Raw genomic sequence first — 22,503 nt, 5'->3', positions numbered from 1 at the left:
GTGGGAGAGCAAGTGTTTGTGTGTTTGAGAGAGGATTTTTGTGTGTGTGTGAGAGAGAGTATTTGTGTGTGTGGGAGAGCAAGTGTTTGTGTGTGTGGGAGAGCAAGTGTTTGTGTGTGTGGGAGAGCAAGTGTTTGTGTGTGTGAGAGAGTATTTGTGTGTGAGAGAGAGTATTTGTGTGTGTGGGAGAGAGTATTTGTGAGTGTGGAAGAGAGTATTTGTGTGTGTGGGAGAGTGTATTTGTGTCTGTGGGAGAGACAGTATTTGTGTGAGTGTGTGAGAGAGAGTATTTGTGTGTGTGAGAGAGAGTATTTGTGTGTGTGAGAGAGAGTATTTGTCTGTGTGTGTGTGGAAGAGAGTATTTGTGTGTGTGGGAGAGTGTATTTGTGTCTGTGGGAGAGACAGTATTTGTGTGAGTGTGTGAGAGAGAGTATTTGTGTGTGTGGGAGAGAAAGAGTATTTGTGTGCGTGTGAGGGAGAGTATTTGTGCGTGTGTGAGAGAGAGAGTATTTGTCTGTGTGTGTGTGAGTGAGAGTCTCTTTGGGCGTGTGTATGAGAGAATATTTGTGTGTGTGTGTGTGTGTATGTGAGTGAGAGTGTATTTGTGTGTGTGTGTGAGAGAAAGTATTTGTGTGTGTGAGAGAGAGGAATCGTGTGTGTGTGTGAGAGAAAGTATTTGCGTGTGAGAGAGAGAGAGTATTTGTGTGGGTGTGTGTGTGTGGGAGAATGTATTTGTGTGTGTGAGAGAGAGGATTCGAGTGTGTGTGTGTGTGTGTGTGTGTGAGAGAAAGTATTTGCGTGTGAGAGAGAGAGAGTATTTGTGTGTGTGTGTGTGTGTGAGAGAAAGTACTTGTGTGTGAGTGGGGTAGAGAGTATTTGTGTGTGTGTGTGTGGGAGAGAGAGTATTTGTGTGTGTGTGTGAGAGAGAGTATTTGTGTGTGTGGGGGGGAGAGAATATTGGTGTGTGTGTGTGGGAGAGAGTATTTGTGTGTGTGTGTGGGAGAGAGTATTTGTGTGTGTGTGTTTGTGTGTGTGTGTGATAATATTTGTGTTGTGTGTGAGTGAGAGTGTATTTGTGTGTGTGATAGAGAGTATTTGTGTGTCTGTGTGAGTGAGAGTGTATTTGGGTGTGTGGGTGGGAGAGAGTATTTGTTTGTGTATGAGAGAGGATTTGTGTGAGTGTGAGAAAGCATTTGTGTGTGTGTGTGTGAGTGTGAGAGAATATTTGTGCTCGTGTGTGTGAGTGAGAGTGTATTTGTGTGTGTGAGAGACAGAGCATTTGTGTGTGTGTGTGAGAGAAAGTATTTGTGTGTGTGAGAGAGAATATTTGTGTGTGTGAGAGAGAGTATTTGTGTGTGGGAGAGAGAATATTTGTGTGTGTGAGAGAGAGTATTTGTGTGTGGGAGAGAGAGTATTTGTGTGTGTGTCTGAGAGAAAGTATTTGTGTGTGTGAGAGAGAGTATTTGTGTGTGTGTCTGAGAGAAAGTATTTGTGTGTGTGAGAGAGAGTATTTGTGTGTGTGTGGGTGTGTGAGAGAAAGTATTTGTGTGCGTGTGGGGGAGAGAGTATTTGTGTGTGTGAGAGAGAGTATTTGTGTGTGTGTGTGTCTGAGAGAGAGTATTTGTGTGTGTGTGTGTGTCTGAGAGAAAGTATTTGTGTGTGTGAGAGAGACTATTTGTGTGTGTGTGTGAGAGAGTATTTGTGTGTTTATTTGTGAGTGTGTGAGAGAGAGTATTTGTGTGTGTGTGTATATGTGTGTGTGTGAGAGAGAGCATTTGTGTGTGTATTTGTGTGTGTGTGACAGAGAGCATTTGTGTGTGCGTATTTGTGTGTGTGTGAGAGAGAGAGTGTTTGCGTGTGTATTTGAGTGTGTGTGAGAGAGAGCATTTGTGTGTGTGTATTTGTGTGTGTGTGAGAGAGAGCATTTGTGTGTGTGTATTTGTGTGTGTGAGAGAGATTATTTGTGTGTGTATATTTGTGTGTGTGTTAGAGAGAGCATTTATATTTGTGTATTTGTGTGTCTGTGAGAGAGAGTAGTTGTGTGTGTGTGTGTGAGAGAGAGTATTTGTGTGTGTATTTGTGTGTGTGTGAGAGAGAGAATTTGTATGTGTATTTGTGTGTGTGTGAGAGAGAGCATTTGTGTCTTTGTATTTGTGTCTTTGTATTTGTGTGTGTGTATTTGTGTGTGTGTGAGAGAGAGCATTTGTGTGTGTGTGAGAGAAAGTATTTGTGTGTGTGAGAGAGAGAAAGTATTTGTGTGTGTGAGAGAGAGTATTTGTGTGGGTGTGTGTGTGTGGGAGAATGTATTTGTGTGTGTGAGAGAGAGGATTCGAGAGTGTGTGTGTGTGTGTGAGAGAAAGTATTTGCGTGTGAGAGAGAGAGAGTATTTGTGTGTGTGTGTGTGTGTGTGTGAGAGAAAGTACTTGTGTGTGAGTGGGAGAATGTATTTGTGTGTGTGAGAGAGAGGATTCGAGAGTGTGTGTGTGTGTGTGAGAGAAAGTATTTGCGTGTGAGAGAGAGAGAGTATTTGTGTGTGTGTGTGTGTGAGGGAGAGTATTTGTGTGTGTGTGTGGGAGAAAGTATTTGTGTGTGTGGGAGAGAGTATTTGTGTGTGTGGGGGGGAGAGAATATTGGTGTGTGTGTGTGGGAGAGAGTATTTGTGTGTGTATGAGAGAGTATTTGTGTGTGTGTATGAGAGAGTACTTGTGTGTGTGTGTTTGTGTGTGTGTGTGATAATATTTGTGTGTGTGTGTGAGTGAGAGTGTATTTGTGTGTGTATGAGAGAGTATTTGTGTGTGTGTATGAGAGAGTACTTGTGTGTGTGTGTTTGTGTGTGTGTGTGATAATATTTGTGTGTGTGTGTGAGTGAGAGTGTATTTGTGTGTGTGATAGAGAGTATTTGTGTGTCTGTGTGAGTGAGAGTGTATTTGGGTGTGTGGGTGGGAGAGAGTATTTGTTTGTGTATGAGAGAGGATTTGTGTGAGTGTATGAGAGAGTACTTGTGTGTGTGTGTTTGTGTGTGTGTGATAATATTTGTGTGTGTGTGTGAGTGAGAGTGTATTTGTGTGTGTGTATGAGAGAGTATTTGTGTGTGTGTATGAGAGAGTACTTGTGTGTGTGTGTTTGTGTGTGTGTGTGATAATATTTGTGTGTGTGTGTGTGAGTGAGAGTGTATTTGTGTGTGTGATAGAGAGCATTTGTGTGTGTGTGTGAGTGTGAGATAGTATTTGTGAGTGTGTGAGTGTGAGAGAATATTTGTGCGTGTGTGTGTGTGTGAGATAATATTTGTGCACGTGTGTGTGAGTGAGAGTGACATTGGGTGTGTGTGAGAGAGAGTATTTGTGTGTGTGAGAGAGAGGATTCGTGTGTGTGTGTGAGAGAAAGTATTTGCATGTGTGAGAGAGAGTATTTGTGTGTGCGTCTGAGAGTAAGTATTTGTGTGTGTGAGAGAGAGTATTTGTGTGTGTGTGTGTGTGGGAGAAAGTATTTGTGTGTGTGGGAGAAAGTATTTGTGTGTGTGTGAGAGAAAGTATTTGTGTGTGTGTGTGTGGGAGAAAGTATTTGTGTGTGTGAGAGAGAGTATTTGTGTGCGTGTGTGTGTGTGTGGGAGAAAGTATTTGTGTGTGTGAGAGAGAGGATTCGTGTGTGTGTGCGTGCGAGAGAAAGTATTTGCGTGTGTGTGAGAGAGTATTTGTGTGTGTGTGTGTGGGACAATGTATTTGTGCGTGTGAGAGAGAGGATTCGTGTGTGTGTGTGCTTGTGAGAGAAAGTATTTGCGTGTGTGAGAGAGAGTATTTGTATGTGTGTCTGAGAGAAAGTATTTGTCTGTGTGAGAGAGAGTATTTGTGTGTGTGAGAGAGAATACTTGTGTGTGTGTGTGTCTGAGAGAAAGTATTTGTGAGTGGGTGTGAGAGAGAGTATTTGTGTTTGTGTGTGTGTGGGAGAAAGTATTTGTGTGTGTGTGAGAGAGTATTTGTGTGTGTGTGTGGGAGAGAGTATTTGTGTGTGTGTGTGTGTGTGGGAGAAAGTATTTGTGTGTGTGTGAGAGAGTATTTGTGTGTGTGTGTGGGAGAGAGTATTTGTGTGTGTGTGTGGGAGAAAGTATTTGTGTGTGTGTGAGAGAGTATTTGTGTGTGTGTGTGGGAGAGAGTATTTGTGTGTGTGTCTGAGAGAAAGTATTTGTGTGTGTGAGAGAGAGGATTCGTGTGTGTGTGTGTGTGTGAGAGAAAGTATTTGCATGTGTGAGAGAGAGTATTTGTGTGTGTGTCTGAGAGAAAGTATTTGTGTGTGTGAGAGAGAGTATTTGTGTGTTTGTGTGTGTGTGAGAGAAATTATTTGTGTGTGTCTGGGGGAGAGAGTATTTGTGTGTGTGAGGGAGAGTATTTGTGTGTGTGTGTGAGAGAGTATTTGTCTGTGTGTGTGACAGAGTATTTGTGTGTGTGTGAGAGAGAGTATTTGTGTGTGTGAGAGAGAGAGTATTTGAGTGTGTGTGGGAGAGAGTATTTGTGTGTGTGAGAGAGGATTTTTGTGTGTGTGTGAGAGAGAGTATTTGTGTGTGTGGGAGAGCAAGTGTTTGTGCGTGTGAGAGAGTATTTGTGTGAGAGAGAGAGTATTTGTGTGTGTGTGAGAGAGTATTTGTGTGTGTGTGTGAGAGAAAGTATTTGTGTGTGTGAGAGAGTGTATTTGAGTGTGTCTATTTGTGTGTGTGTGATAGAGAGCATTTGTGCGTGTATTTGTATGTGTGTGAGAGAAAGCATTTGTGTGTGTGTATTTGTGTGTGTGTGAGAGAGAGTATTTGTGTTTGTATTTGTGTGTGTGTGAGAGAGAACATTTGTGTGTGTATTTGTATAGGTGTGAGAGAGAGCATTTGGGTGTGTGTATTTGTGTGTGTGTGAGAGAGAGTATTTGTGTGTGTATTTGTGTGTGTGTGAGAGAGAACATTTGTGTGTGTATTTGTATAGGTGTGAGAGAGAGCATTTGGGTGTGTGTATTTGTGTGTATGTGAGAGAGAGTATTTGTGTGTGTGTGAGAGAGAGTATATTTGTGTGTCTATTTGTGTGTGCGTGAGAGAGTTCATTTGTGTGTGTTAGTGTATGAGAGACTATTTGTGTGTGTATGAGAGAGTACTTGTGTGTGTGTGTGTGTGTGTGTGTGTGTGTGTGTGTGATAATATTTGTGTGTGTGTGTGATAGTATTAGTGTGTGTGTGTGAGTGACAGTGTTTTTGTGTGTGTGATAGAGAGTATTTGTGTGGGTGTGTGAGTGAGATTGTATTTGGGTGTGTGGGTGGGAGAGAGTATTTGTGTGTGTATGAGAGAGGATTTGTGTGTGTGTGAGAAAGCATTTGTGTGTGTGTGAGTGTGAGATAGTATTTGTGCATGTGTGTGTGAGTGAGAGTGACATTGGGTGTGTGTATGAGATAATATTTGTGAGTGTGTGTGAGTAAGAGTGTATTTGTGTGTGTGAGAGAATTTGTGTGTGTTTGTGAGAGAAAGTATTTGTGTGTGTTAGAGACAGAGTATTTGTCTGTGTGTCTGAGAGAAAGTATTTGTGTGTGTGAGAGAGAGTATTTGTGTGTGTGAGAGAGAGTATTTGTGTGTGTGTGTGAGAGAAAGTATTTGTGTGTGTATTTGTGTGTGTGTGAGAGAGAGAGTATTTGTGTGTGTGTATTTGTGTGTGTGTGTGAGAGAGAGCATTTGTGTGTGTATTTGTGTGTGTGTATTTGTGTGTGTGTGAGAGAGAGTATTTGTGTGTGTATTTGTGTGTGTGTGAGAGAGAGCATTTTTGTGTGTGTATTTGTGTGTGTGTGAGAGAGAGCATTTGTTTATGTGTATTTGTGTGTGTGAGAGAGAGTATTTGTGTGTGTGTATTTTTGTGTGTGTGTGAGAGAGCATTTGTGTGTGTATATATGTGTGTCTGTGAGAGAGAGTATTTGTGTGTGTATTTGTGTGTGTGTGTGAGAGAGAGCATTTGTGTGTGTGTATTTGTTTGTGTGTGAGAGAGAGTATTTGTGTGTGTGTGAGAGAGAGCATTTGTGTGTCTGTATTTGTGTGTGTGTGAGAGAGAGTAGTTGTGTGTGTATTTTTGTGTGTGAGAGAGAGCATTTGTGTGTCTGTTTTTGTGTGTGAGAGAGAGTGTTTGTGTGTGTGTATTTGTGTGTGTGTGTGAGAGAGAGCATTTGTGTGTGTGTATTTGTGTGTGTGTGAGAGAGAGTATTTGTGTGTATGAGAGAGAGCATTTGTGTGTCTGTATTTGTGTGTGTGTGAGAGAGAGCATTTGTGTGTCTGTTTTTGTGTGTGAGAGAGAGTGTTTGTGTGTGTGTATTTGTGTGTGTGTGAGAGAGAGTATTTGTGTGTATGAGAGAGAGCATTTGTGTGTCTGTATTTGTGTGTGTGAGAGAGAGAGCATTTGTGTGTCTGTTTTTGTGTGTGAGAGAGAGTATTTGTGTGTGTGTATTTTTGTGTGTGTGTGAGAGAGCATTTGTGTGTGTATATATGTGTGTCTGTGAGAGAGAGTATTTGTGTGTGTATTTGTGTGTGTGTGTGAGAGAGCATTTGTGTGTGTGTATTTGTTTGTGTGTGAGAGAGAGTATTTGTGTGTGTGTGTGAGAGAGAGCATTTGTGTGTCTGTATTTGTGTGTGTGTGAGAGAGAGTAGTTGTGTGTGTATTTTTGTGTGTGAGAGAGAGCATTTGTGTGTCTGTTTTTGTGTGTGAGAGAGAGTGTTTGTGTGTGTGTATTTGTGTGTGTGTGTGAGAGAGAGCATTTGTGTGTGTGTATTTGTGTGTGTGTGAGAGAGAGTATTTGTGTGTATGAGAGAGAGCATTTGTGTGTCTGTATTTGTGTGTGTGTGAGAGAGAGCATTTGTGTGTCTGTTTTTGTGTGTGAGAGAGAGTGTTTGTGTGTGTGTATTTGTGTGTGTGTGACAGAGAGCATTTGTGTGTGCGTATTTGTGTGTGTGAGAGAGAGAGAGTATTTGCGTGTGTATTTGTGTGTGTGAGAGAGAGCATTTGTGTGTGTGTATTTGTGTGTGTGTGAGCGAGTATTTGTGTGTGTGTATTTGTGTGTGTGTGAGAGAGAGCATTTGTGTGTGTGTATTTGTGTGTGTGAGAGAGATTATTTGTGTGTGTATTTGTGTGTGTGTGAGAGAGAGAATTTGTGTGTGTGTATTTGTGTGCGTGTGAGAGAGAGTATTTGTGTCTGTGTCTGAGAGAAAGTATTTGTGTGTGTGAGAGAGAGTATTTGTGTGTGTGTGGGTGTGTGAGAGAAAGTATTTGTGTGCGTGTGGGGGAGAGAGTATTTGTGTGTGTGAGAGAGAGTATTTGTGTGTGTGAGAGAGACTATTTGTGTGTGTGTGTGAGAGAGTATATTTGTGTGTGTGTATTTGTGTGTGTGTGTGTGAGAGAGTATTTGTCTGTGTCTATTTGTGTGTGTGTGAGAGAGAGCATTTGTGTTTGAGAGAGAGTATTTGTGTGTTTATTTATGAGTGTGTGAGAGAGAGCATTTGTGTGTGTGTATTTGTGTGTGTGTTAGAGAGAGTATTTGTGTGTGTGTATATGTGTGTGTGTGAGAGAGAGCATTTGTGTTTGTATTTGTGTGTGTGTGAGAGAGAGTATTTGTGTGTGTATTTGTCTGTGTGTGAGAGAGAGCATTTGTGTGTGCGTATTTGTGTGTGTGTGAGAGCGAGAGTATTTGCGTGTGTATTTGTGTGTGTGTGAGAGAGGGCATTTGTGTGTGTGTATTTGTGTGTGTGTGAGAGAGAGCATTTGTGTGTGTGTATTTGTGTGTGTGTGAGAGCGAGTATTTGCGTGTGTGTATTTGTGTGTGTGTGAGAGAGAGCATTTGTGTGTGTGTATTTGTGTGTGTGAGAGAGATTATTTGTGTGTGTGTTTTTGTGTGTGTGTTAGAGAGAGCATTTATATTTGTGTATTTGTGTGTCTGTGAGAGAGAGTAGTTGTGTGTGTGTGTGTGAGAGAGAGTATTTGTGTGTGTATTTGTGTGTGTGTGAGAGAGAGAATCTGTGTGTGTGTATTTGTGTGCGTGTGAGAGAGAGTATTTGTGTGTGTGTCTGAGAGAAAGTATTTGTGTGTGTGAGAGAGAGAATTTGTGTGTGTGTATTTGTGTGCGTGTGAGAGAGAGTATTTGTGCATGTGTATTTGGGTGTGTGAGAGAGAGCATTTGTGTGTGTGCAATTATGTGTGTGTGAAAGATGGTATTTGAGTGTGTGTGAGACTGTTTGTGTGTGTGTGTGAGAGAGAGTATTTGTGTGTGTGTGTTTGTGTGAGTGAGAGAGATCATTTGTGTGTGTCTATTTGTGTGTGTGTGAGAGAGAGTATTTGTGTGTGTGTATTTGTGTGTGTGTGAGAGAGAGTATTTGTGTGTGTGTATTTGTGTGTGTTTGAGAGAGAGTATTTGTGTCTGTGTATTTGTGTGTGTGTGAGAGAGAGCATTTGTGTGTGTCTATTTGTGTGTGTGTGAGAGAGAGTATTTGTGTGTGTGTATTTGTGTGTGTTTGAGAGAGAGTATTTGTGTCTGTGTATTTGTGTGTGTGTGAGAGAGAGCATTTGTGTGTGTCTATTTGTGTGTGTGTGAGAGAGAGTATTTGTGTGTGTGAGGGTATTTGTGAGTGTATGAGAGCATTTGTGGGTGTCTATTTGTGTATGTCTGAGAGAGAGTATTTGTGTGTGTCTATTTGTGTGTGTGTGAGAGAGAGTATTTGTGTATGTGAGAGTATTTGTGTGTGTGAGAGAGAGAGTATTGGTGTGCGTGAGAGTATTTGTGCGTGTGTGGGAGAGAGTATTTATGTGTGTGAGAGAGAGTTTATATGTGTGAGAGAGAGTATTTGTGTGAGTATATTTGTGTTTGTGTGAGAGAGAGCATTTGTGTATGTGAGAGTATTTGTGTGTGTGTGAGTATTTGTGTGTGTGTTAGAGAGAGTATTTGTGTGTGCATATTTGTGTGTGTTTGAGAGAGAGTATTTGTGTGTGTCTATTTGTGTGTGTGTGAGAGAGAGCATTTGTGTGTGTTTATTTGTGTCTGTTTGAGAGAGAGTATTTGTGTGTGTCTATTTGTGTGTGTGTGAGAGAGATAAATTTTGTGTGTGTACTTGTGTCTGCGTGAGAGAGAGTATTTGTGTCTGTGTATTTGTGTGTGTGAGAGAGAGTATTTGTGTGTGTTTATTTGTGTCTGTTTGAGAGAGAGTATTTGTGTGTGTGTATTTGTGTGTGTGTGAGAGAGTATTTGTGTGTGTCTATTTGTGTGTGTGTGAGAGAGATAATTTTTGTGTGTGTACTTGTGTCTGCGTGAGAGAGAGTATTTGTGTCTGTGTATTTGTGTGTGTGAGAGAGAGTATTTGTGTGTGTGTATTTGTGTGTGTGTGAGGGAGAGCATTTGTGTGTGTGTAATTGTGTGTATGTGAAAGATGGTATTTGTGTGTGTGAGATTATTTGTGTGTGTGTGAGAGAGAGTATTTGTGTGCGTGTGAGAGAGATCATTTGTGTGTGTCTATTTGTGTGTGTGTGAGAGAGAGTATTTGTGTGTGTGTATTTGTGTGTGTGTGAGAGAGTATTTGTGTGTGTCTATTTGTGTGTGTGTGAGAGAGATAATTTTTGTGTGTGTACTTGTGTCTGCGTGAGAGAGAGTATTTGTGTCTGTGTATTTGTGTGTGTGAGAGAGAGTATTTGTGTGTGTGTATTTGTGTGTGTGTGAGGGAGAGCATTTGTGTGTGTGTAATTGTGTGTATGTGAAAGATGGTATTTGTGTGTGTGAGATTATTTGTGTGTGTGTGAGAGAGAGTATTTGTGTGCGTGTGAGAGAGATCATTTGTGTGTGTCTATTTGTGTGTGTGTGAGAGAGAGTATTTGTGTGTGTGTATTTGTGTGTGTGTTAGAGAGAGCATTTGTGTGTGTGAGATTATTTGTGTGTGTGAGGGAGAGAGTATTTGTGTCTGTGTATTTGTGTGTGTGCGAGAGAGAGCATTTGTGTGTGTCTATTTGTGTGTGTGTGAGAGAGAGTATTTGTGTGTGTGAGAGTGTTTGTGTTTGTGTGAGAGAGAGTATTTGTGTGTGTGAGGGTATTTGTGAGTGTGTGAGAGACAGCATTTGTGTTTGTGTATTTGTTTGTTTGTGAGAGAGATTATTTGTGGATGTGTATTTGTGTGTGTGAGAGAGAGCATTTGTTTGTGTCTATTTGTGTGTGTATGAGAGAGAGTATTTGTGTGTGAGAGTATTTGTGTGTGTGTGAGAGAGAGTATTTGTGTGTGTGCGAGTATTTGTGTGTGTGTGAGAGAGTATTTGTGTGTTTCCATTTTTGTGTGTGTGAGAGAGAGCATCTGTGTGTGTTTATTTGTGTGTGTTAGAGAGAGATTATTTGTGCGTGTGTATTTGTGTGTGTGTGAGAGAGTATTTGTGTGTTTCTATTTGTGTGTGTATTTGTGTGTGTGTGAGAGAGGGTATTTGTGTGTGTGTATTTGTGTTTGTGTGAGAGAGAGCATTTGTGTGTGTGTATTTGTGTGTTTGTGAGAGAGATTATTTCTGTGTGTATTTGTGTGTGTGTGAGAGAGAGCATTTGTGTGTGTGTATTTTTGTGTTTGTGAGAGAGATTATTTCTGTGTGTATTTGTGTGTGTGTGAGAGAGAGCATTTGTGTGTGTGTAATTGAGTGTGTGTGAAAGATGGTATTTGTGTGCGTGAGACTGTGTGTGTGTGTGAGAGAGAGTATTTGTGTATGTCTGTGTATTTGTGTGTGTGTGAGAGAGAGCATTTGTGTGTGTCTATTTGTGTGGGTGTGAGAGAGATTATTTCTGTGTGTATTTGTGTGTGTGAGAGAGAGAGTATTTGTGTGTGTCTATTTGTGTGTGTGTGAGAGAGAGTATTTGTGTGTGTGAGGGTATTTGTGAGTGTTTGAGAGAGCATTTGTGGGTGTCTATTTGTGTATGTCTGAGAGAGAGTATTTGTGTGTGTGAGAGTATTTGTGTGACTGTGCGAGAGAGTATTTGTGTATGTGAGAGTATTTGTGTGTGTGTATGAGAGAGTATTTGTGTGTGTGAGAGTATTTGTGCATGTGTGAGAGAGAGTATTTGTGTGTGTGCGAGTATTTGTGTGTGTGTGAGAGAGAGTATTTGTGTGAGAGAGAGTATTTGTGTGTGTATATTTGTGTGTGTGAGAGAGAGCATTTGTGTTTGTCTATTTGTGTGTCTGTGAGAGAGAGCATTTGTGTGTGTGTATTTGTGTGCGTGTGAGAGAGAATATTTGGGTGTGTTTATTTGTGTCTGCTTGAGAGAGAGCATTTGTGTGTGTGTGAGAGAGTGTATTTGTGTGTGTGTGAGAGAGAGCATTTATGTGTGTTTATTTGTGTCTGTTTGAGAGAGAGTATTTGTGTGTGTGTATCTGTGCGTGTGTGAGAGAGAGTATTTGTGTGTGTCTATTTGTGTGTGTGTGTGAGAGAGAGTTTTTGTGTGTGTGTATTTGTGTGTGTGCGAGAGAGGGTACTTGTTTGTGTGTATTTGTGTGTGTGTGAGAGTGTATTTGTGTGTGTGTATTTGTGTGTGTCTATTTGTGTGTGTGTGAGAGAGAGCATTTGTGTGTTTGTATTTGTGTTTGTTTGAGGTAGTGCATTTGTGTGTGTGTATTAGTGTGTGTGAGAGAAAGCATTTGTGTGTGTGTTATTTTGTGTTTGTGAGAGAGATTATTTGTGTGTGTATTTGTGTGTGTGTGAGAGAGCGTTTGTGTGTGTGTAATAGAGTGTGTGTGAAAGATGGTGTTTGTGTGTGTGAGACTGTTTGTGTGTGTGTGTGTGAGAGAGTGTTTGTGTGTGTGTGTGAGAGAGATCATTTGTGTTTGTCTATTTGTGTGTGTGTCTGAGAGAGCATTTGTGTGTGTGAGAGAGAGTATTTGTGTATGTGAGGGTATTTGTGATTGTGTGAGAGAGAGAGCATTTGTGTGTGTGTATTGCTGTGTCTGTTAGAGAGAGTATTTGTGTGTTTATTTGTGTGTGTAAGAGAGAGAGCATGTGTGTGTGTGTATTTGTGAGTGTGTGAGAGAGAGCATTTGTGTGTGTGTATTTTTGTGTTTGTGAGAGAGACTATTTGTGTCTGTATTTGTGCTGGTGTGAGAGAGCGTATTTTTGTGTGTCTATTTGTGTGTGTGTGAGAGGGAGCATTTGTGTGTGTGTGTGAGAGAGAGTATTTGTGTGTGTGTATTTTTGTGTTTGTGAGAGAGATTATTTGTGTGTGTATTTGTGTTTGTGTGAGAGAGCGTATTTTTGTGTGTCTATTTGTGTGTGTGTGTGTGTGAGAGGAGTATTTGTGTGTGTGTGTGAGAGAGTATTTGTGTGTGTGTATTTGTGTTTGTGTGAGAGAGCGTATTTTTGTGTGTCTATTTGTGTGTGTGTGAGAGGGAGCATTTGTGTGTGTGTGTGTGTGAGAGGAGTATTTGTGTGTGTGTATTTGTGTTTGTGTATTTGTGTGTCTGTGAGAGAGAGTATTTGTGTGTGTGTATTTGTGTGTGTGTGAGAGGGAGCATTTGTGTGTGTGTGTGAGAGAGAGTATTTGTGTGTGTGTATTTGTGTTTGTGTATTTGTGTGTGTGTGAGAGGAGTATTTGTGTGTGTGTATTTGTGTTTGTGTATTTGTGTGTGTGTGAGAGGAGTATTTGTGTGTGTGTATTTGTGTTTGTGTATTTGTGTGTCTGTGAGAGAGAGTATTTGTGTGCACATGTTTGTTTCTGTCTGTCTTTCACACAAGACAGTTCAATCTCTCTCTTCTAACCCCGCACATCCTCCAGGCTCTCCCATCCCCAGATATGGGAGAAACTTGGGGCCCGTGGGGACTGTGCTATGATCAGCAGCACCGGGGACGGGGTGGTGGTGTGGGCACCAGCGGTTCCCGGCGTGAATGAGGGAATCCGCAGATAACTCCCGAATTTCCCATTCATCCCAGATATCGATGAGTGTGAGGAGGAGGACCCCTGCAGCCATCAGTGCAACAACTATATTGGAGGCTTTCATTGCTCCTGTCGTCCCGGGTACTTCCTGCAGGAAAACCAACGAATTTGTGCAGGTAAGGTTATCCCTTACAGTCTTTCAGTGAATCGCTACAGCGCAGAATGAGGCACTTCGGCCCCTCGTGTGCATGCTAGCCTTCTGCAGCAGCAACGTGCTGTGTCTCACCCCACTGCCTTCTCCCCCCTGCAAATAATTTCCTTTGGCTTTTTATCCGATTTCCTTTTGATAGCCTCAATTGCACCTTCCTCCAACACACCCTCGGTCAGCACATTCCAGATCCTAACCATTCTCGATCAAATCTCCTCTCGACCTTCCCTCCTCTCAACACACAGCCCGGCATCAGACAGGATGTGAAGGTATCAGAGAGGGTGGGAAAAAAAACAGATTCACGAGAATGGGTCTGGGAATGAGACAGACTGGAGAAGCTGGGGCTGCATTCCGACAGTACTGAGAGAGAGCCGCACTGTCGGAGGGTCAATACTGAGGGAGTGCCGCACTCTCGGAGGGTCAATACTGAGAGAGAGCCGCACTGTCGGAGGGTCAATACTAAGAGAGAGCCGCACTGTCGGAGGGTCAGTACTGAGGGAGTGATGCACTGTTGGAGTGTCAGTACTGAGGGAGCGCCGCACTGTCAGAGGGTCAATACTGAGGGAGTGCCGCACTGTCGGAGGCTCAGTGCTGAGGGAGTGCCGCACTGTCGGAGGGTCAGTACTGAGGGAGTGCCGCACTGTCGGATTGTCAGTACTGAGGGAGTGCCGCACTGTCGGAGAGTCAGTACTGAGGGAGTGCCGCACGGTTCAAGGGGCTGTACCCTCCCTATCTGTGTAAACTCCTACAACCCTCCCTATCCCTGTAACCTCCTCCAGCCCCTACAACACTCCCTATTTTGGTAACCTCCTCCAGCCCCCTACAACCCTCCCTATCTCTGTCACCTCCTCCAGCCCCCTACAACCGTCTCTAACTCTGTCACCTCCTCCAGCTCCTGACAAACCCTCCGTATCTCTGTAACCTCCCCCAGCCCCTACAAACCCTCCCTATCTCTGTAACCTCCTGCAGCCCCCGGACAGGAGGGCGTGTTCCGGGACACACTGAACACACACATCCTCTCTGACATGTGCCCCTTTGCTTTTCCTTTGCCAGTGAACTGCAGCGGCCAAGTCTTCAGACGATTCAAAGGCCTCATCACCAGTCCCGACTATCCGGAGGCATACGCGGAGAATTCCGAGTGCCATTACCGGATTCAGATTGAGAGAGGATTTGAGCTGCTGCTGGAATTCGATGGGGATTTCGACGTGGAAGGGGACCCTTCCACCGGCTGCAGGTCCGATGTCTTAAAGGTACAGTACTGACCTCTTTTGTCCTGTCGCACCCTGCAGCAAGTGTGACAAGAACAGGAGGAGGCCCATTCAGCACCCTTGTCACTCCAATTCTCTGGGGGAATTTGAAGGGGCCAGATCGCACTGGGGCGTGGGGAGGGATGGGGCACAGACAATCAGTGCCTCCCACCAACACCACACGCCCCCCCCCCCCACCCAACCCCCAGTTCCGCTCACCATGAATCTGCAGGTGATGCTCCTCGCAGTCGAGCAGCCAGCCCGGGCTCTCCCCGGGGGTGTCCCCACACCCGCCCCCGCCGTGCAGCCAGCGCCCGTTGTCTTTCCGGCTCAGGAGGAACGGAACCTGGAACCGCGCCGCCTCCCCAGTCATCTAGCTGCCTCGCCACTGCTGCACACGATTCCCGGCAGCCCGCTGTTCACTCTGTCTTCTCTCTTACCCGGGGTGGTGGGCCAGGGGGGGGAATTTGATGAAGTGATTGCTGTTTGAGGGAACTGTATCGCCCAGTAACTATTTCGGCATTCTGCCCCCGAATGTGGATTCCATTTCCCCACCCCACCCCCCCCCCCCCCCCACCTGATTTCAGGTCACGTCCGGGACAAAGGAGTATGGGCCCTTCTGTGGAACCCAGGCACCAATTATACAGGACCTCTTGTCAAACGTGGTCGAGATTACTTTCAAGACAGATGGAGAAGGGGAGAGGAAAGGATGGAAGATCACGTACAGATCAACGGGTGAGATTATGAGGCCATTCGGGGGCTCTGACGCTCCTTCTATCCTGAAAGACGGCATCTCCGACAGTGCGGCACTCCATCAGTACCAACCCTCCAACAGCGTGGCGCACCCTCAGTACTGACCCTCCGAAAGTGCGGCACTCCCTCAGTACTGACCCTCTGACAGTGCGGCACTCCCTCAGTACTGACCCTCTGACAGTGCGGCACTCCCTCAGTACTGACCCTCTGACAGTGCGGCACATCCTCAGTACCGAACCTCCAACAGTGCGGCGCTCCCTCAGTAGTGACCCTCCTGGAGGGGCCCAAATTGAAGCCAATCAGTAAAAGACACAGGCGGGGGAGAGGGGGGAGTGTGTGCGGGGTGAGAAATATTTTTTTGACGCACGAGTTATTGGGATCTGGAACGCACTGCCCGAAAAGTGCGGCGGAAGGAGTTTCCACAGTAACATTCGAAAGGGGAATCGGGAGTATACATGAACTGGAAAAATTAACAGAGATACGGGGACAGACATTCTTTAGATGCCGCTCTCACTGAGCTGGCACAAGCCTGATGGCCAGAATGGCCTCCTCCCGCGCTCTTTTATTTGGTCAGCGCATTATTCATGCCCTGTTGATATCTGACATCGTTTCCACTATGTCCCATCCTCAGCCAAGCAATGCCCCCTGGATATCTTGGAGCATTACGTCATTCGACCACGGAAGGCGGAGTACGATTACAAGGATTCTGTGCAATTGCGCTGCCAGGCTGGATTTGAGCTTTATGTAAGAACTTACCCTTTAATGTGTGCACTCCTTTAGGAAAACTGCCGGGAATATTGTGTGTCCTTTAAGCCTGGCCACTGCTGGCACGCCGTTGTGTTCTTTCCCGGTGTATCTCTCTGTCACTACACTCAGTCACACCTCTCTCTATCTCTCTCTGCCAGTGTCTCTCTCTATCACTACACTCAGTCACTCCTCTCTCTATCTCTCTCTGCCGGTGTCTCTCTCTATCACTACACTCAGTCACTCCTCTCTCTATCTCTCTCTGCCAGTGTCTCTCTCTATCACTACACTCAGTCACTCCTCTCTCTATCTCTCTCTGCCAGTGTCTCTCTCTATCACTACACTCAGTCACTCCTCTCTCTATCTCTCTCTGCCAGTGTCTCTCTCTATCACTACACTCAGTCACACCTCTCTCCATCTCTCTCTGCCAGTGTCTCTCTCTATCACTACACTCAGTCACTCCTCTCTCTATCTCTCTGCCAGTGTCTCTCTCTATCACTACACTCAGTCACTCCTCTCTCTATCTCTCTGCCAGTGTCTCTCTCTATCACTACACTCAGTCACACCTCTCTCCATCTCTCTCTGCCAGTGTCACTCTCTATCACTACACTCAGTCACTCCTCTCTCTATCTCTCTCTGCCAGTGTCTCTCTCTATCACTACACTCAGTCACTCCTCTCTCTATCTCTCTCTGCCGGTGTCTCTCTCTATCACTACACTCAGTCACTCCTCTCTCTATCTCTCTCTGCCAGTGTCTCTCTCTATCACTACACTCAGTCACTCCTCTCTCTATCTCTCTCTGCCAGTGTCTCTCTCTATCACTACACTCAGTCACACCTCTCTCTATCTCTCTCTGCCAGTGTCTCTCTCTATCACTACACTCAGTCACTCCTCTCTCTATCTCTCTCTGTCAGTGTCTCTCTCTATCACAACACTCAGCCACACCTCTATCTCTCTCTCTATCTCTCCCTTTTCCATTTGCACGGATCCGCAGCTTACCCCCGACTCTCGGGAACTGGCGCTCTGCTTCCACACTATTCCTTGATGTAAAACAGTGTCGTTTAATTGTGGTACGCAGGAAAATCAGAACAATATGCCCATCGACTCGGCCACGGTGTACTGTCAGAAAGATGGAACTTGGAACAGGAGCTCGTACGCCTGTCAGCGTAAGTCAACTAACTCTATGGGTTCACAAAGGATCAGCCTCACTACCCTCTCTTTAACTTACTCCTTAAATCCTTCAAACACTTGAATGCATTGCTGTTGGTTAGACCGCACCCTGGAGTACTGTGTGCCGTTCTGCTCTGTTCCATTCCGGAGCGGGTTTGATGGGCTGAATGGCCTACCCCTATTTCTGTGCTCCTACGATCCTGTGGTGGGAGTCATTTATCACTCCCCCCCCCCCACCCCCACTAACAGTGGCTACACTGTGGGACAGAGCGTAAGCCTAGAAAGAATGGGGGCTTGCAAGAATACGTGATCTCGGGAGGGAAGAGTGATCATAACATATTGTGTTTCGCGTTCAGTGTGAAGGCGGGGATCTTGGGTCTGCAACTCGTGCCTTGAACTTAAATAAAGGCAATTGTAAAGGTATGGAGGCAAGGGTTGGCGGAAGCGCATGGGGAAAATAGGTTAAGTAGGTAATTTGAATATATATAATTAAATAGAGAAACACAAATTGGGATTGAGATAAGGCCCTCCGAAAGGTGCAGCTCCTACTTGGCTCAATGTTTGTCTATCTCCCTGTCACAGCGGTGAACTGCGGACCCCCCACAAAACTGAAGAACGGAAATGAGAACTTCACGGAGACGGTTTACAGGTTCCAAAACACTTACAGCTGCGAGGAACCATATTATAAACTCGAAGGAAATGGTAAGGATAGTGCACTTCTCCCTCGTCAGGATGTTATGTGATAATGCAGCGCAGGATTAGGCCATTCCACCCATCGTCCTTGCTATCCAATTAGTCCCTACCACGCACTCCTACCACCCACCCCAACCTTGCATTTTCCCCACGCCCCCTACATATTTCTCTCCTTAATGTATACATCCAGTTCCCTTTTGGACGTTGCTACTTGTAATTGCAAGCTCAGGTGCCCCCACCCGAAAAGCTTCAGGGCCCGTGAGGCACTTTATTTTTTAAATGATGACGGAGGGAAGCGCACAGCAAGATCCCACAAACGTCGTGAGCCGGCGGACATCGAAATCGGTGGCGGTTGGGGGGGAGGGGTTATGTTTCGGATGGTCGGAGCTGGGGCTGGAAGCAGAACACCGGGATCTCAGGATTGGGGGCGGGGGTGATCGGAATGGCCCTCCGTTTCAGGTAGGTGACCCCCCCCCTCGGGTTTGCTGCCCCAAGTGTGTTAGGCTCCTTATTTGTAAATATGGGTCGATGATGCCTCTCGTTAACCAGCGCTCGGCAGAAAACAGTCTACAGGATCTATTTATAAAGCTCTTCTACCAACTACAGCAAAGAAAGTCTATTTAAAAAGCGCACCAAACAGTCTACAGGATCTATTTATAAAGCTCTTCTACCAACTACAGCAAAGAAAGTCTATTTAAAAAGCGCACCAAACAGTCTACAGGATCTATTTATAAAGCTCTTCTACCAACTACAGCAAAGAAAGTCTATTGAAAAAGCGCACCAAACAGTCTACAGGATCTATTTTTTTTAATAAGGAGCCTCTATGAACTACAGCAAACTGTAACTCATGAGCGAAACTACAGCAAGGTCTGCGGAGTTGTCCAGCAAATTTACAGTGAGTGCAGGATAGTTACGGGGAATAAACGATGTGTGTTAAAAATCAGGATCAGTCCCTGGCGGGTACAATTGACAGTGGCAGGGTGTAAGAGTTGGGGTTTGGTTTGGTTCCGGCCCCGTTCGGTCCGGAAATAGAGTGTGACTGTACATAGCCCTCTCTCTCTAACTGATACCTCTCCCTTCATGTCATTTGCCCCACTAGCTGTTTTCAAATGCTCAGCTGATGCGGACTGGGTCGATGTCGCCAGTGGGCGGAACGTCCTGCCCACGTGCAAGCCAGGTAAATATTGACAGGAGCAATAGTGGGTGGAATCGGAACATGGGAGGAGGCCGTTCGGTGCACTGTGTCTATGCTGTGTCTCTGAAAGTGCTCTGCTCCACCCCTCCCAATCCTCCTCTCACTTCCCGCAGTGTGCCGCCTCCCCCAGTCGAATACCCGCCGGGAAAAAAGCGGGGAGATGGCGGGGTGCGGAGTGGGGGGGGGGGTTGGTGGTAGCTGAGAAATGTTAAAGCCATTTGGGAAATGTTCAACACCCACCCCCCCCACCCCCCAACTCTGATTGTCCTCTCTCTCTCTCTCTCTCCACAGTCTGCGGGAAATGCCGACTCTCCACGGAAACCGGGCGTATCTTCGGCGGCAAGCGGGCGGAGCTGGGCTTCTTCCCCTGGCAGGTGCGCCTGTTCACCGGCAGCGGCGAGATGGGCGGGGGAGCCCTGGTCTCCGACGACTGGGTGCTGACGGCCGCCCACCTCTTCGACCGCTCGGCCTGGGCGCAGGTGCGGGGCGGTCTGGTGGACCTGAGGGACACACAGGCCGGCGGCACCTTCCCGATGGAGCGGGCCATCGTCCACCCAGGCTACAGGAGGCAAGCGGAGGGCGGGGGCTCGCGGCCCAATTTTGACCACGACATCGCCCTGGTCAAGTTACAGCGGGGGGTCAGACTGGGCCCCAACGTGTCGCCGGTCTGCCTGCCTGAGCCGGGCGAGGCCTCGCCGCCGGGGAAGGGGACGCTGGGCTACATCGCAGGGTGGGGGAGGACGGAGCTGAGAGATCTGGCCATCTTCCTCCAATATGCCCAAGTCCCCATCGTCTCGATGGGCAAATGTGAGCGTTCCGACTACAAGGGCAAAAAGCCAGTCTTTACGGCCAACATGATTTGTGCCGGGGTGGCGGGGACCGACTCCTGCCAAGGAGACAGCGGCGGTCCCTATGTGTTCACGGACCCCCGGGACCCGTCCCGGCACGTGGTGCGAGGCATCGTTTCCTTCGGCCCCCAGCAGTGCGGCAGTTACGGTGTCTACACCGACGTGGGACGGTATCTGGACTGGATTGAGACCACTATGAGGCAGCACGAGAGCTCCGACAGTGGCGAGGAGGACGCCTAGCCAGTCGTGGCGACGCCCGGCGGTTAATCGCGTCACGGGCGCGCGAGTGCGTGTACAGACAGACAGCTGGCCTTTGCGTGTGGCACGTTTTATTAAAGTGTGCTGATCAGTTTACAGGCTCCGCGTTCATTTCCCCTCCCCCGAAAGCCACCCGGGCAAAGCATCCGAGAGAAGAGATCTTCTGCCTCGGCGGGAGAGTCTATCATAGTCGCAGTCGTGATTCCGGCAGGAGCTCAAATGGGTTCCTCGGGGGGGTGGGGGTGGTGACTGAAAAAGAAAAGACAGGGTGAGAAAGCAATATGGGAATCACCAAAACATTCCTGCAAGTAGACAGAAAACACCAACGCGCGTTGACAGAGGAAAATACCTCAAAACAGGAAGAGCTGCAACAAGTCTGAAAAAGGAGGAGAGTAGCTAAAGTAAATGCTGGTTCCCTGGGGAATTTATAATGGAGAAACAAGGAAATAGGAGCGATACTGAAGAAGTGTTTTGTATCTGTCTTCAGAGTGGAAGACACAAAAGGTACCCGAAAAATAGCCGAAAATCAGGAGGCAAAAAGGAGGGACGAACATCACCTGCATCTTAGGGTCTTGAATGAGGAGGCTGCAGAGATAGTGGATGCATTGGTTGTAATCTTCCAGAATTCGCTCGATCCTGGAAAGTTCCCAGCGGATTAGAAAAGCACAAATGTAACACCTCTATTCAAGAATGGAGGGAGACAGAAATCAGGAAATTCTCGACCGTTGAGCTGAATGTCAGTCACTGGGAAAATGCCAGAATCCATCATTCAGAGATTAGTGGCAGAACATATGGAAAATCATAATACAACATAGTTTTGTGAAAGGGAAACGGTGTGTAACAAATTTATTCGAGTTCTTTGAGGATCTAACAAGGAGGGTAGATGAAGGGAAACCGGTAGATGTAGTATATTTAGATTTCCAAAAGGCATTCGATAAGGGGCCACATCAAAGTGTACTACACAAGATAAGAGCTCATGTGTTGGGGTAATTTATTAGCATTGAGGGGGAGAGAGGCAATGGCAAAGGGAGAAACATAGAAACTAGGAGAAGGAGTAGGCCATTCGGCCCTTCGAGCCTGCTCCGCCATTCATTATGATCATGGCTGATCATCCAGCTCAGTTCCCGCTTTCCCCCATACCCTTTGATCCCTTTAGACCCAAGAGCTATATCTAACTCCTTCTTGAAAACATACAATGTTTTGGCCACATCTGCTTTCTGTGGTAGCGAATTCCACAGGCTCACCACTCTCTGGGTGAAGACATGTCTCCTCATCTCAGTCCTGAAAGGTTTACCCCGTATCCTTAGACTATGACCCCTGGTTCTGGACTCCCCCACCATCGGGAACATCCTTCCTGCATCTACCCTGTCAAGTCCTGTTAGAATTTTATAGGTTTCTATGAGATCTCCCCCTCACTCTTCTGAACTCCAGCGAATATAATCCTAACCGACTCAATCTCTCCTCTTACAGCAGTCCCGCCATCCCAGGAATCGGTCTTGTAGACCTTCGCTGCACTCCCTCTATAGCAAGAACATCTTTCCTCAGATAAGGGGACGAAAACTGCACACACTATTTCTGGTGTGGCCTCACCAAGGCCCTGTATAACTGCAGTAAGACATCCCTGCTCCTGTACTTGAATCCTCTCGCTATGAAGGCCAACATACCATTTGCCTTTTTTACCATCTGTTGCACCTGCATGCTTATCTTCAGCGACTGGTGTACGAGAACACCCAGGTCTCGCTGCAAGGGAGGGCTGGAGAGATGGACAGAGAGAGAAGGAAAAAGAGAGATTGCCAGAGTGACAGAGAGAAAGAAAAACAGAGAGAGAGATACAGAAATAAAGATGCAGAGAGACAGGGAGAGAGAGAGAGGCAGAGAGAGAGATAGAAATGCAGAGAGAGAGAGCGAGGCAGAGAGAGAGGGAGATAGAGAGCGGGAGATGGAGACGGAGAGACAAAAAGAGAGAGACACAGAGACAGAGAGTGAGTCAGAAGGGAGAGACAGAAAGACACAGAGAGTGACAGAGACAGAGAGACAGGGAGACAGAGAGAGAGACCAAAGAGAGAGATGGAGAGAGAGATGGAGAGAGACACAGAGACAGACAAAGAGAGAGACACAGAGAGAGATAGTGAGAGACACAGAGAAAGACACACAGAGAGACACAGAGAGAGACAGAGAGACAGAGAGAGACACAGATGGACACACAGAGGGAGAGACAGAGAGAGACAGAGAATGAGACAGAGAGAGAGGGAGAGGCACAGAGAGGGATTAAGATAGAGAGAGGCAGAGAGATAGAGAAAGACAGAGAGAGAATCAGAGAGAGGGAATGAGAGAGAGACACAGAGAGAGAGAGAGAAAGAGGGACAGAGAGAGAGAGTCAGAGAGAGGGAGAGATAGATAGAGAGAGAGAGAGACAGAGAGGGATAGAAACCGAGAGACAGAGAAAGAGAGTCAGAGAGGGACAGAGAGAGAGAGAATCAATGAGAGAGTGAGAGAGAGAGAGAGAATCAGA

At 45.9% G+C, this 22,503-nt stretch overlaps 1 protein-coding gene across 1 annotated transcript in view; it reads left to right on the top strand.

The window, feature by feature from the left end:
* Window positions 1-20,085, top strand: part of LOC137361958 (complement C1s subcomponent-like) — an 87,017-nt gene extending 66,932 nt beyond the window's left edge. The window contains exons 4-11 of the mRNA XM_068026548.1: window positions 12,933-13,052; window positions 14,138-14,334; window positions 14,919-15,066; window positions 15,716-15,828; window positions 16,906-16,993; window positions 17,580-17,699; window positions 18,790-18,867; window positions 19,177-20,085. Coding sequence (XP_067882649.1) covers window positions 12,933-13,052; window positions 14,138-14,334; window positions 14,919-15,066; window positions 15,716-15,828; window positions 16,906-16,993; window positions 17,580-17,699; window positions 18,790-18,867; window positions 19,177-19,973 — 1,661 coding nt within the window. The 3' untranslated portion in view covers window positions 19,974-20,085. The remainder of the gene's footprint in view (window positions 1-12,932; window positions 13,053-14,137; window positions 14,335-14,918; window positions 15,067-15,715; window positions 15,829-16,905; window positions 16,994-17,579; window positions 17,700-18,789; window positions 18,868-19,176) is intronic.
* The last annotated feature ends 2,418 nt before the right edge of the window (window positions 20,086-22,503 follow it).

This window comes from Heterodontus francisci, unplaced genomic scaffold, assembly GCF_036365525.1.
Source record: "Heterodontus francisci isolate sHetFra1 unplaced genomic scaffold, sHetFra1.hap1 HAP1_SCAFFOLD_323, whole genome shotgun sequence".
Lineage (NCBI taxonomy): Eukaryota > Metazoa > Chordata > Chondrichthyes > Heterodontiformes > Heterodontidae > Heterodontus > Heterodontus francisci.
Note: the sequence above shows the minus strand (reverse complement) of the source record. Positions and strands in the feature narration are given on the sequence as shown.